General features: G+C 40.6%; 1 protein-coding gene across 2 annotated transcripts in view; it reads right to left on the bottom strand.

Moving 5' to 3' along the window:
* The window catches only part of ZFR (zinc finger RNA binding protein), a 55,628-nt gene that overhangs the window by 23,401 nt on the left and 18,075 nt on the right, over positions 1 to 14,152 (bottom strand). For both annotated transcript variants that reach the window (XM_067545481.1, XM_067545480.1), the window contains exons 3-6: positions 6,617 to 6,899; positions 4,577 to 4,721; positions 1,636 to 1,854; positions 68 to 315 (exon numbers count right to left, since the gene is read on the bottom strand). In XM_067545481.1, coding sequence (XP_067401582.1) covers positions 68 to 315; positions 1,636 to 1,854; positions 4,577 to 4,721; positions 6,617 to 6,899 — 895 coding nt within the window. The remainder of the gene's footprint in view (positions 1 to 67; positions 316 to 1,635; positions 1,855 to 4,576; positions 4,722 to 6,616; positions 6,900 to 14,152) is intronic.

Here is a 14,152-nt window from a genome sequence, read left to right on the forward strand (position 1 = left end):
AACCTGTTTTTAAACTATATGAAATTATGTCTAAGAGGTATAGGGGACTATCATGCAATACAGGTACCTGCGGTCCAGCACAGCTGATTTTACAAACATCACAATAGTGGATCTGTGGTGGTTTGGGAGGTTGTTTTGGTTTCAACTGCTTGTTTTGGAATGGTGCCTTTTTAGTAAAGGTGGTCCCTGTCCAGGCAGCTGTTGCCGCAGCAGCGGCTGCCGCTGCCGCTGCTTGTTTCTGTTGCTGCTGTTGCTGCTGGTAATAAGATGATGCAGCTGAATACACTGCAGCTTCATAGCCAGAATAAGAGGTACCTCAAAAATCAAAATATGAGTAATGTTACATTATTATACATTGTATATCACAGTTACATATAAGCTAGTTCCAGGGATGCACATGACAACTTTTTCCAGAAAGGTACATTTTAGGATCTAAACATTTTGATAGGATTCCTATGAGGCAATGTGTGGTCAAGTGATCTTATCACTTAATCAGAATTTTACTTGATCTTTATCTCAGATGCATCTTTGTAGCTATACAATTTTGAATATACTAGGCTGGCAGCAGCATTAAAGCTGCCATTCAAGAATGGTGCAAAGCTCCTGATACATCTGGGAGGGCTGGGTGTGGCACAGCAAAGATTTTATAAAAGCCACTTGAAATGAATATTCCTTCAAACTCAGGGTTATTAATAACTACAATTCATTGTGTAAGATTCAAAATGGAAAGAAAAGGATACACACGCATATGAAACAAAAAATAAAACCCACAACAGGACTTAACAGCCCCAACCTACTGATGTTTAAACCACCCAGCACCCTCAGATGCACTTTGGTGCAAACCAACTGTTGGACTGCTTATTTTTCTGTAACTTGCTTTAACTATACACTTCTTAATTTCTAGTACCACAGTTGAATAAATCAAGAAAACTGGGCTTTCATACCTTTGAGCCAATTTTCTCCATGAACTACTAGATGTGGAGAGTTTAATTACTTTAATCCTCTCCCTAATTAGGCTCTTCCTGTTTCAAGGCACATTCTAAATGTCCCATTTTAAACAGGATATAAAAAGATCCAAGCAGTTGCAATTTACCAGTTGATTACCATCTGATTAGGAAGCTAAACAGGATTCCTTCCACACTTAATCAAGCATTGAATCTCTTATTTTTGAAGCAAAGCTCTTGTACCCATCTCCCTCCCACATCAGATTAAAGTAATCCAGAGTCCTTAAATTTTATTCTGGATTGCCCCCTCTACTCTTCACAACTGTCATCTGATGGTAGCACACTGCCTTCCAAAATTTTATTTTCTTTGGACATTTGTCTCCCTGTTTTTTCCATTCCAGGGAATCTGCTCCCTTCCCATACTGGTACACCACCAAGAACTATCCAAGCAGTGCTGCAATCTTGCTTTTATTTTTATAAAAAACAAAATAGGATGGCATAGAACTATTGTTCTCTTCCAAATTTACATCCAAATGTTCTGCCAATATAGTGATCTAACTGGCTGAATATTTCTTGGTGCTTTATGACATAACTAAACACAAACTTAATTACCAAAATTTTGAGCCTACAAAATCCTTTCCCATCACATGAATCACAAATCTCATAGTAATATAACATGCAAAATTCTTACCAGAATAAGTAACCGCTGTTGTACTGTATGTAGCACTCTGAGTATAGGATGGAACGACAGTTGCTGCAGCTGCTACTGGCTGCACAGTGGAGGATACTGGATATATAGAGAAAGTAGTTGTAGCTGGACTTGGGGTGGCTGGTTTTATGGCGGTCACTTGTCGAGTTTGCTGGGCTTGAGTATACTGAGTTGCTCCTTGGCTATATCCTGCTTTTGGGGCTAATTGAGATAAAAGAGTAAAGTTGTACATAGATTTCAAAATTTGATATGAGGTGAATTGCCAACCACATTAAAATAATTACATTCCAATTATATACAAGTAGCTAAGCACATAACAAATGAGGATTTTTCAGTTACAAAAACACACATGCCAGAGAGGATGATCGTGTAATAAAATGAATACAATCCCAAAGTACATCCACATAACTCATTTTTCACTTATCTTCTCTAAATACAGCCAGGCATTTTCCTTTCGGTACTATGAAAAGTAGTTTGAGCTATGATGATCACTTCCAGTTTGAAACTGATTAACTTACAAAAACTCAAAAGCATATTTCACAGAAGCTGGTTTTATTTTTAGTATTCTAAATGGTTTTTCATTTTCAGCATAGCCAAAAACTAAGGAACACAAATATAATACGCCTAATCTCTCATCGGCTAGTAATTGCTCAGCAATTTATAATCCCTCAGTGGAAAAAGAAAAGTAGTCCAACCCTAGAGGAATGGTTCAAAAAAGCATAGAAGGATGCTGTTATGGAAAAATTAACAAACCAGTTACATACCCAACAAAACAGACAGGACAATTAGATAATTATATATTTGATTACCTTTCATTCAGTACTCAAAGTATATTCACCTGCAAAAAACCCCAGTACATCTGTCCATTTTTCAAACTATTAACATTTGATAGACATGCCTGGTCTTGTTAATTATGTGTAATCAGAGATTTCATTCAATTTAATAAAATCACTAGAAACGCTGTTAATGATGCCCACTTTTTAATATGGGTAACACCCTGATGAACAGAGAGAGCTGATGACTATATTCCTGCATGTCTCTTTAAACAAAAGATCACTGTTGCAATGATTATTGTTTCATTTCTAATATTTACATGGCAAGGATTTGTAAACCTGTTAATACTTCCTGGGGGAAAAAAAAAAGTTTACTATGCCAGGAACATGGTGTTTCACACAAAGAACACTACTACAGGCCCAGGCCACAGAAACCCTTCAAGACCAAACTAGCTACTCATTAATAACCCAGAATGTTATTTCCTGTAAAATATATTTCTAGTCCTTTGGTAAAATAGCTGTACTAGTTGTTTTGCTACTGCTGTACTTGGTAGGAGATACCACAAGTTTCACTCCCTTCAGGGCAAAAAGGTTACCTTCAATGTAGTTAGGAAAAACTTTCTACCCCCTGGAACATGTTCCCTAGATAGGTCCCAAATCACTGGAGGTTTAAAAACAGGTTAGGCAAACATCTGTCAGGTATGGAGGTATACTTAAACATGCCTCAGCAAAGGGGGATAGACCATTTGGCCTTGAGGTCTCTTCCAGCCCCACGTTTTTATGATTTTGTAATTCACTCACTTCTTGCATGCTGTTCCCATAGCTTTAGGAGTATTTACTGTTGAGTCCTAGAGTTTGTTTATTGTTTAGACAGCATATCTGCACCTACCTTTACTATTTCCTTTACAATTCTGAAAGCAGAGAATACCATTTTTTCCAGACTGGCACGGAAAATAATCCCTCTTGCTTCTTTTGATTTCTCTTACCTTCTCAAAATCCCTTCTCTAATATGGCAGTCACAATTAAGCAGAGTAATCTATGGACTCTAGTAACTCTCACAGAAGACATGAATAATTCCTACTTGCGTCCAATTCTCTTTTCGGCCTCTTATTGCTGTATTAGGTTTCTCTCATCCATACAGCAGCTATCTGAAATTTCCCAGTTGTACAACTACCCAATGACTTCATTTAGGGCTGCCACGTCATGGAAACCTTGTTGCATTTTGAAAGCCTGGGCATGACACGGCAACAAGGGTTCAGAGCTAAAACTTAATTTTTTTCTTCTGTATGTAGGTCTCATGTTATCACAACTATTGCCTGGACATGAAAACTGAACTAACTCCTTTCAGAGCTCCATTAATACGGTTTCCAGTAAACCAGAGAGATATAGTTAATGACATTAGGTTCACGTTGTATTCCTCTTTTGAGGAAATAAGACTGTCTCTCCGTGCTGGACAGTGAGACACAATAAGTATGGACTCTGAATTTAGATATCAAACAATGCCCTATTTTTGTTATTAGAGTACAATTCCCCTCCTAATGCCATTTTTTTAAAATTACAGCCATATACAGTACACATTTCTTTTTTTAAAACCAATACACACAGTAACTCTGACCTCTCTCCCCACAGGCTTATGTCATGTTCTTAAGCAACTTACTCACCCTATTGATTTCTTTAAGTAAACCTTCTCCCACCATCCAAAGTTTTAAAACTTGTTTAAACAGGATTTAAATTTTGTGATGGCCAAAATGGGTTAATACCAATTTATGCTATTTAATATAACCAAACTCTGTTAAAAAAAATCCTGTTCTTGTCCAAGTCTCTTCCTTTTTGCACTGGCCAGTCAAAATGTATTTGAACTTGGTTCAGACTCAACATATTTTTAAAACATACATAAGTATTGTTAAATTCAATTTATACAGAAAAATGTGTGTGTATTTTTAGACAAGAAAGCTATTTGAGGCAATGTCTTATTATTAAGTGCTGGGTAATAGCAGAATTTTTGTCTGTACATTTATAAGGGTTACATTATAAAGCTAAGAATAAAAATTAGTTTATTTGAGATATCCAAAGAAATGTTTTTTAAAAAACATATAAAGAAGCACACTATTTTGCACTGACCGAAAAGGAATTTCATGCACACCACCCACCTGTCTGGTAGTATGATTCAGCTACGGAAGGCTGAGGCTGGGCAGCAGCAGCCACTGCAGCTGCAGTTGCTGTTGGTTGTTGATAGTACTGCTTGCTGTCATAAGCTACAGCTGGGGCAGTGGATCTAACATATGAGTAGGAGTCCTTAAAAAGCATGCAAAACAGAAAGAAAGCCTGAGTTTCCGCTTAAATATGTCTGGTGGCTGGGATAATCAAACAAACAGTGGCAGCCAAAGGGAGGGACAATCTGAACTAGGTCAATCAATTCGTTTACATATGTACATGATTCTAGAGTTAAATAAGCCTCCTTTATTTTAAAAAACTTTCATCTTAATTTACAGAGACGAAGAACAACAAGTGCTAAGCAGCTTTGATGAACAATCATTACTATAGCAGTTCAACTCTTGGATTTAAAAAGTATTTTCTCATTTTTCCCACTAATTATTTCCCTTAAGGAAAAGAATCAGATGAGAAATTCTATGCAATTTTAAGAAAACTCACAAGCCTGCAGAAAATGTGTATTTTCACAAAACAAGTATTTTTTAAAAGAAGAAAAGCCCATCAATAATTACTAAACACTAGGTATCACAAACTTGATTTAGCATTTTTCCTGTATACATATAAATTACAGAGGGAAACATTAACTGTACATTTTGTAAGCATTCTGTTTTATACTGTATCAACCATTCTCAGTTTAGAGAGTTTTGTTCTTGGATTTACAGTACTTGTTAAGAAACTTAAAAAGTAACATTTCGTTCCCTAGCAATTTTGGCAACCTAAGGCTCCTTTTTTCTCTCTGCCTGTGCATCAGCATCTAGTAGCAAGCATATGAACCACTCTTGTAATTATTAGGATATATTAGCTAATTGCTGCTTCTGATCATTGGAAAGAGCTTGCTTGCTATTCAGGATTCAAACCAGAAGTGGTTATTTAAAAAAAACCAAAACAGATATATAGAGGGAACAATTAAATAACCAATAATAATACGCAGTTCTTCTAAAGCACTTTTCATTACATTAATCCAGAAGGCAACCCCTACTAAATAATTTTAAAATATTAAGTTATAATGTGGCCATTTAAATACGACAGTACTTTTCAATTTAGTCTGCTTTACAATAAAGTAAAATACAGAAGCAGGCAGCATCAATACCTTCAATTCAGTATCTGTAAATTAGTTCAAATACCTTAAATTTCATATTAAATATGACCAATGCCTGTATATTTACCTCACATAAATCTTGTATATATAGGCACTAGCCAGGAACCAGAAAGACTCCAAGGCTAGGGAAACGTTCCCACTGACTTTAATGGGAGACAAGATAGCAAAAATAATTTACTAAATAGGGCACATGACCTGTAAAAAGAATCACATGGGCAGACGTGTGCTCGCACAAAACCCCAATGACTTCACTTTATGTCCCACTGATTACAATGGACTATTCACGTACATGAGTGTTTGAAATATTTGAGCCTAAATTAGCAGACAGGGATGATGGCATCTTTTAAGTTTATTTATTTTTAAATTGAGTGAATGTGTGCTGGAGAAAAAAATGCCTGACTAACAGTTCTGGAGACTGAAATCCTCTCTCTCTACAAAGCAGATGCCAAACTGCTACTCTGAGTGTAACTTTCTTCACAGTCCCCTGGTTACATGTCTCAACCCTTACTTGGCGAAAAGGAGAGTTCAGTCTCCAATCCTAATCAATTTTTGGCTTTTGTAGAAGATACCTTTTTTTTTTTTTTTTTTAAAAACAAGGCTGCTAAACTTGATAGTAGTTTTTAAGATATGGACATTTGCCCAGTGGGAACTAGACAGATTACCAAACACATTTCACACAGATCACCAAACATCCATGAGATGACAACAAATTTTGGCCACTACCAACCCGAGCTGGATTCAAGTTGGCGCCACAGATGGGCAGGGATATAGATCTAATTACTAATTATTTTAGCCATCCAGTCTCTTTCTTTAGTAATTTTTATATTATATATATTTTTGCAACTAGATGAAGTGATTATAAAGGTATAAATTTACTTACCTGGTAGTTTTGTGTAGTGACTGGAGGAGGTGGTGGTGGGGCTTCTTGTTGTCTTTGGGTATAACCGTAATCTGTTGCCGTGTGTGCTGTAGGGTAACCTCCATAAGCAGCAGCTGTTGCAGCAGCTGCAACAGCTACTGGAGCAGGCCTGGCTACTGCAACTGTAGCTGCTGCTGGAGCATAGGCAGCAGTAACCGTATGCGCAGCTACTGGAGCCTGATGGACTGTGTAGCTAGCAACTGTAGTTGGATGGGAATAGGCTACACCCGAAGCTGGCTGCTGGCTATAATGGGAAAAGGACAGTAAGTATTACCATCAAGTAAAGAGTCCATTAGTTCAACAGCTAAAAACATGCTAGACTGATATCTAAATATTTAATTCATTTTCAAAATACCAGAAAAGTCTTAAAACTAAGCAGGGCTTTGTTTAAAAACCTCTAAGGATGGAATAATTGGTCTTAAAACTAAGTCTTAAAACTAAGCTTTGAATAATCCTGGAGAGGTCTACAGGTTCACATGAAGCAGCTCCTTTATTTTATTTATAGGATTATTTTTTTATGGAACTCATTATTTAAGTACCACCACACACTGACGTGCTTATAGCTAAAACACTAAAAAAATGGGGGCCCATCTGATAGAGAGAAACCTTTTGGCACTGGCAGACAACGAAGACAAACAATGAAGAGGTCTCAAACTATCAGACTGGAAGTCGAGTGCTACAATAGTTCTTTGGATAGCAAATCTGACAATACCCACACTGAAAAAAAGAACTACTGTTCTTCTGTGAAAGCTCATTACTGAGTTATTCCACCTGGTGCAGCGTTTTCAGGGCAAAGTGTAGGATTTCTTTTATGCTATTGGAGTTGTAAGACTAATTACTTGGCTAAAAAGATGCCCACTCCTCCCAATGCAAGCTTGTTGACTGGGGAATGAAAGAAGGAGAGTGACTTTTTAAATGTTTTAACTAAAAGTCAGTCCAAAACCCCCTAAACTTTTAAAACTAATTTCTAATGAGGGAGTCCCCCTCCAAATGATTGAGATTAGATAGGTATCTAATCATTGTATCTAGAAAAAATAGAGAAAAGATCAAAAGACCTGGTAACCAAATTAAGTGTACTTTAGAAATGAGTGTGACTATTCTATCAGGATTGTGCCAATTTATCATCTGTTTCCTCAACCTTTGCAGCAGGTATGTGAAACAGCATACAGGTAAGCATTAACTAACCAAAGACAGATAATATTAATAGCCCAGTGAGAGAAGGATGGTCTCAGAACGTGCAGTTGATTATTTGAAGGGTAGAATATAATAACTGCTATTGCCCTATTTTGATTTGTAACAGTGCATTTATATTATACAAATGCCTAAGAGATTAAGTAGGTTAATTTAAAAATATAAATAAATTACTAAAACAAATATTGCCAAGAAGTCAGTAGTTATCACAACCCTGAAAAGAAATGGGGTTACAAACTAAAGCTAGGAACTTTTATATGACACAGCCTATGCACCAGCATGATTTATTTCCTGCACTGTCTTCCAATAACACTATTAATACTCATACCACCTACATCAGGGAGCTGTTATAAACTGGGATACTAAAACAGAGATATTAAATGCTTTGCCTAAGGCAGCATACTGAGTCAGTGGCTGAGCTGAGATTATGATCTGTAATTTTAGGTTTGCTCAGATACCAGGGGGATATTACCTAGCTAAAGTTTCTGATACTCAGTCTGGCACTAATTACCAAAAACCATACTACCTCTTGTCTATTGGTATGCTTACTGCTTCTCTAACTTGTCAGTATTTATGCTTGGTCAAAATTTATTGGAAGAAAAATGCTATATGATTCTGTCGTTTTAATGTCAAAACTGCATTAAGTCGAGGTATCAAAATGGTGTTCCGATACAGAAACATCAAGTGAAAATCCTACCATTTTTGGTAAGTCAAAGTACTGCAGTGATATTACAAAAACAAAGCAGAATGGTTAAAATAATACTTGTTATAATGATTATTCAGAAATGTAAAGATGTATTAAAAACTTTAATTTTAATAAAATACCCCTTACAGCTATATCTATATCTATATATCTATCTATCTATATATATATTTTTTTAAAAGTATGCAGATCTTTAAATTAGTTTACAATGAACATCTAACTGAATGATCAATTAGTTCACAAATCAAATTAAACTAAGGTTTAAAAAAAACATACTATCAAATGAAGTGAATTCTGAACAGGGAAGTGCAGAGTTTACTAATGTGGGATGGGTCTCCAGCAGGATAACCTCCTAAGGTATTTAGGCACAAGAAAAGACTGTTACTCACTTTTCATAATTGTTATTCTTCGAGATGTGTTGCTCATGTCCATTCCATTTTAGGTATGTGTGCGCCCACATGCATAGTTGCCGGAATTTTTTTCCCCCCTTAGTAGTATCTGAAGCGCCAACTCTGGCATCCTCTGGATCCCCACTCTCATGCCGCAGCATATGAGGTGCAGCTGGCCCTGTAGCCCCTCAATTCCTTCTTGCCATCAACTCCAACAAAGGGGATAGAAGGCAGGTCATGGAACAGACATGAGCAACACATCTCGAAGAACAACAATTATGAAAGGTAAGTAATCATCTTTTCTTCTTCAAGTGCTTGCGCATGTCGATTCCATTCTACGTGACTCACCAGCAGTATCGTCAGAGGAAGGCACATCCATGAACTCCAAGCCGTCTGCAGCACTACTCTCCTAAAGCTGGCATCATCCCAATCCTGCTGGACAATGGCGTAGTGGGACATGAAGGTATGGACTGAGGACCAGGTAGCAGCTTTACAAATGTCTTGTATTGGTGACTGTGCCAGGAAGTCCGCTGACAAGGCTTGCGCTCTGGTGGAATGGGCTGTGACAATCTCCGGCGGAGGTAAGTTCGCCTGCTCATGGCAGAGTCTAATGCAAGAAGATATCCATGAGGAGATCCTTTGAGAGAAAACGGGCAGTCCTTTCAGCCATAAAGAGCTGCATGGTCCTATGAAAGGGTCTATCTTTTCAATATAGAAGGCTAATGCCTACCTAACATCGAGGGTGTGCATTTATGCTCCTCACTAGAACTATGTAGCTTAGGATAGAACATTGGCAGGAACAGGTCTTGGTTGTTGAGAAACTGGGATACTACCTTAGGCAGGCAGACCAGATATAGCTGCAGCTGGACCGTATTCTTACAGAAAACTGTGTTCTGAGGTGAGTGCTCATATCTCAGAAACTACGTGTGCCAAAGTGATAGCTACCAGAAAGGCCACTTTCCAGGAGAGAAGCAATAAGGGGTGAGTCACTAAAAGCTTGAAGAGTGGCCCCTTTTGACAGGACTAAGTTCAGGTCCCAGGGAGGTAGTGGGTCACGAACCTGGGAGTAAAGTCTCTTTAGACCTTTAAGGAATCTGACCGTCACGTAATGGGAAAATACTGACCTTCCCTGGATTGGAGGGTGAAAGGCCAAAATGGCTGCCAGATGAACCTTTATTGATGAAGTTGTTAGGTCTTGCCGTTTAAGATGCAACATGTAATCCAGTATTGACTTTAGTTACGCCTGGAGAGGGAGGATCTACTGGCTTGATGCCCAGTAGGAAAATCTTTTCCATTTGGCCAGATAAGACACTCTGATAGAGGGTTTCCTGCCACCCATCAGGACCTGCTGGACCTTAGATGAACACGCCTGTTTGTCTGTATTCAACTACTTAGACTCCACGCTGTCAGGTGTAAGGAGACTATGTCCGGGTGTAGGACATAGTTCTACGATAGCAGGTCTGGCCAACATGATAGCTCCAATGAGGGGAGTAGCGGGGAGGCTGGGAAGAGGGGGGCATGGGGCCAGGGCCAGTTGAGAGTTCCAGCACTGTGTTGAACCAATGCTGTCGTGGCCACACAGGAGCTACTAGAATCACATCTGCCTTGTCCCTCTTGATCTTCAACAGGATCCTGTGGATCAGAAGTGTTGGCGGGAAGGCATACATAAGTGCCCCTGCCCACAAGAGCAGGAAGACATCTGACAGTGATCCCTCGTCAAGCCCGAGGATTGAGCAAAACTGGCTGCATTTCAATCTGCTGCGTCCAGTGCTGCTTGTACTGTTGCTCTAGCCACCGTCTTGCCCTCCTCTAAAATGGTGGCAAAGTCCTGGGAGTGCTCCTGAAGCAGTATCTCGGAGAACCTTGTAAGCAAGTTCCAGATATTATAGTTATACGTACCCAGCAGTGTCTGCTGGTTGGCAATTCTAAACTGAAGGCTGGCTGTAGAATAAGCTTTGCGACCTCTGCAGCATGAGGCACAGGTCACTTGCTGGTGGATTCTCTATACCTTGAAGTATTTAAACCATTATTTGAGGACTTCAATAACTCAGTCAACAATTAGGACTCTTACAGGAGTGAGTGGGTGAGGTTCTGTTGCTTGCGTTGTGCAGGAGGTCAGACTAGAGATGATTATAAATGGTCTCTTCTGACCTTAAAGTCTATGAGTCTGTAAGTCCAGCTTCTTTGAGTCTTTATTTTTTGGAGTGGAACTCAGTTGACCCTGGCTATCTTTTTCATTAGTGGCACTCATCACAAGGAATCCCGGGGGCAGGTACGTGAAGAGGTACTCAAATCTCTTAGCTGGAACATAGTACTTCTTTTCGATGTTGGTGGCAATGAGGATTGTGTTTGCCACAGGGCCCTGACCACCATGAATACCCTTTCATGTATGGGCAGCGTGACCTGGGTCAGTACACCAAAGAGGGTGTCTGAGGTATCCTTGAGTTCCTCCACTTCTAGGCCCAGGTTGGAAGCCATCCTCTTGAGGAGCTCCTGGTGAGCTCTGAAGTAATCTAATGGGACCAAGTGCTCTGCAATGGTGATTGCTTAGTCTGGGGATGAGGATGGTAGAACCGGGAGAGGGGGGCAATCCCTCCTCCTACACCTGGGCTGACGTGGTTGCTTGAGGCTCGATGCTTGATACAATGCTGAGTCCTGGGCCTCCTACTGCAGAAAGCTTCCTCAAAGAGCGGAATGAATAGAGACCTGGTGCAATGGGGAATTCCCAGGGATTCCAATACGGCCATTGGATGGGCCATTGTCCCTGTGGCCAGCCTGATGTTGGAGGTCCTGCACTGACCTTTTGCGCCTTTTGATGCAAATGCTGGATGGGTCAGGGCCTGAATTCCTCTTTTGAACCCAAGGGGTAGGACCCTTCTTGCAGAGACCAAGTGTCAGTGCCTCGACCTGGCTATAATGTGATACCGGGGAACAGTGCCACAAGGAGAGAGACTGGCACTGCGAGCCTCAAGAATGGTGTTTGCCCCAACAAGTGCTGTTGTGGTGAATGGTGTGGTGCTGGGGATCGAGATGCTGAGGATCAGTATCGGGATTCCTGAGTCCGGTGCTGTGGCGCCAGACACTGGTGCCGGGAAGCTGAGGACCAGTACCACGGGGAATGTGATCAGTGCCGCTCAGATAGGGGTGGGCATGTCAATGCGGGAGATTGTGAGAATGATCTTGGTGATCGGTGCTATGAAGGCGGGGATTTCCTCCACACCAGTGACCGCGGTCCTGGCGATGCAGAGTGGTGTCATGGATCAGGCGAGCAATGTGACTGCTGAGGAGGGCCCATCTCAGTTTTTCCCTTTGATACCGGCGCCTTCCCTCTGTTTGGTATTGAGGGATGCCTATGGGTCGGAGGCAACTGAAGGGCCATTAGGTCCCTCGCCATTTGAAACGCCACCGGAGTTGATCGAATTACTAGCTGGAAAGGCCCTCTTGTGCTTGCTGGAGTCAGGGGTGGTTCCCTCATTTAGGTCAATCCTCTGTGTGGAGAGCCCAGCTCTTGATGTCCCGACACAGGCAGCTGGCCTAGCAAGGGTCCCGCTCCTGGAGCCCCTTTCTTAGTCTTTTTCGGTGCAGGGGAACGTCTTCTCTACATGCACAGTTTTTTCTGCCTCTTCTCTGGAGATGAGAATGAGGAATGGCACCACGAAGAAACCAGTGCCTGTGGTGCACTCTGCACCGAGGCCAGCGTTCTCAGCAATGAGTCAGCACAGGAGGGCTTAGAGGCCGGCCTCAATGCTGCCTCCATGAGCAGGGCTTTCAGCCCAATTTCTCTTTTTTTCCCTCAGCCTGAAGCCCTTGCAAATTTTGCACCTGTCCTTCCTATGCGCATCCTCCAGACACTTAAAGCAGCTGTCATGGAGGCTGATAAACTGGAAGGCTTGTTGCATGTAGCACAAGGTTTAAACCCCGGGGAATGGGACATGCTCCGCTACTGGGCAAACATCCTTAACAGGACTACTTATACTAAACTACAAATTATCTACAAAAACTAAACTACAACTACTCAGGACAGTACTAAGCACTTGCAATGGCAAGTCAGAGAAGGGATCCAGCAACCATCATGGGCAAACAGAAGGAACTGAGGAGGCACAGGGCCGGAGTGCCTGATATATCACAGCATGATCGCAGGACTCCAGAGAGCACCAGAACCAGCCCTATGGATACTGCTAAAGGGGAAAAAAATTCTGGTAATCGTGCACGTGGGCACACACACACCTAGAATGGAATCGACACGAGCAAGCACTCAAAGAAGAAAAGTGAGCATTTGAAAAGAATGCATGAATCTTTTTAGCACAGTGAACACCACCCACACACACAAAATCTGTAAGAAAAAAAAGGAGGAAAGTGACATGATAATATAATAAAGTGTGGAAGATCATAAAAAAATCCTTTGGAACCACTTGGCTTTGCTCTTGCTGAATACTGTACTAGATTTATAAGAAGAAATCAAGCAACTAAAAAACCTTCCAACTTATCATATTTAAATATATTTCTTATTTTGCCACATGTAATACAGTTCTTGAAACTAAAAACATTTTGAGATAGTATTCCAATGCCAGTATTACATAAGATACGTAGTAAGAAATAATTGGATGGAGATCTTATGTGTTGTGAAAGTTTAAACTTGATGTTCACAAAAATTATAATCTTCACTCAAAATAAGATGCTACAGTCCTTTCAGTAGCTCTAAGAAGTTTATATTTCTGAAAGACAGACTAGGTCAGTTGGCACACCCCACTCCTCAAAAATTTCAGTTAATCACTAGCAGCCCAGTTCTCTTCCATTTAAGTCAATGCAAGATGTGTCACAGACTTAAATGGGAGCACAATCAAGCCCATATTTTGTTTCAATTCCCCACCTGGCTCAGTGCAATACTAAGAATCATGAAGCATGAAACAGGTTGGAGTAGCTGCTACCACTATTTGAGACTGGTTCCTGCTGCTTCACAGGGCAAGTCTGCACTACAAAATGGAGTTGACTTACTTCGACGATCAGCCACCACAGTAATTAAATTGGCTTTGCATGTCCATACCAGCTCCTTCTGTTGGCAGTGCATGTCCTCACCAGGAGCGCTTGCACCAATTTAACTGTCAGTGTGGGCCATTGTGGGGTGCTGACAGCTGCTGGGGCTGATACCTGGAACAGTCTGATGTAAGCAATAGCGTCTACCCTGACACTACATCAACCTAACCCTGTACTGTA

This window comes from Emydura macquarii, unplaced genomic scaffold, assembly GCF_026122565.2.
Source record: "Emydura macquarii macquarii isolate MOO-44397 ecotype Brisbane River unplaced genomic scaffold, CSIRO-AGI_Emac_v2 contig_1045, whole genome shotgun sequence".
NCBI lineage: Eukaryota > Metazoa > Chordata > Testudines > Chelidae > Emydura > Emydura macquarii.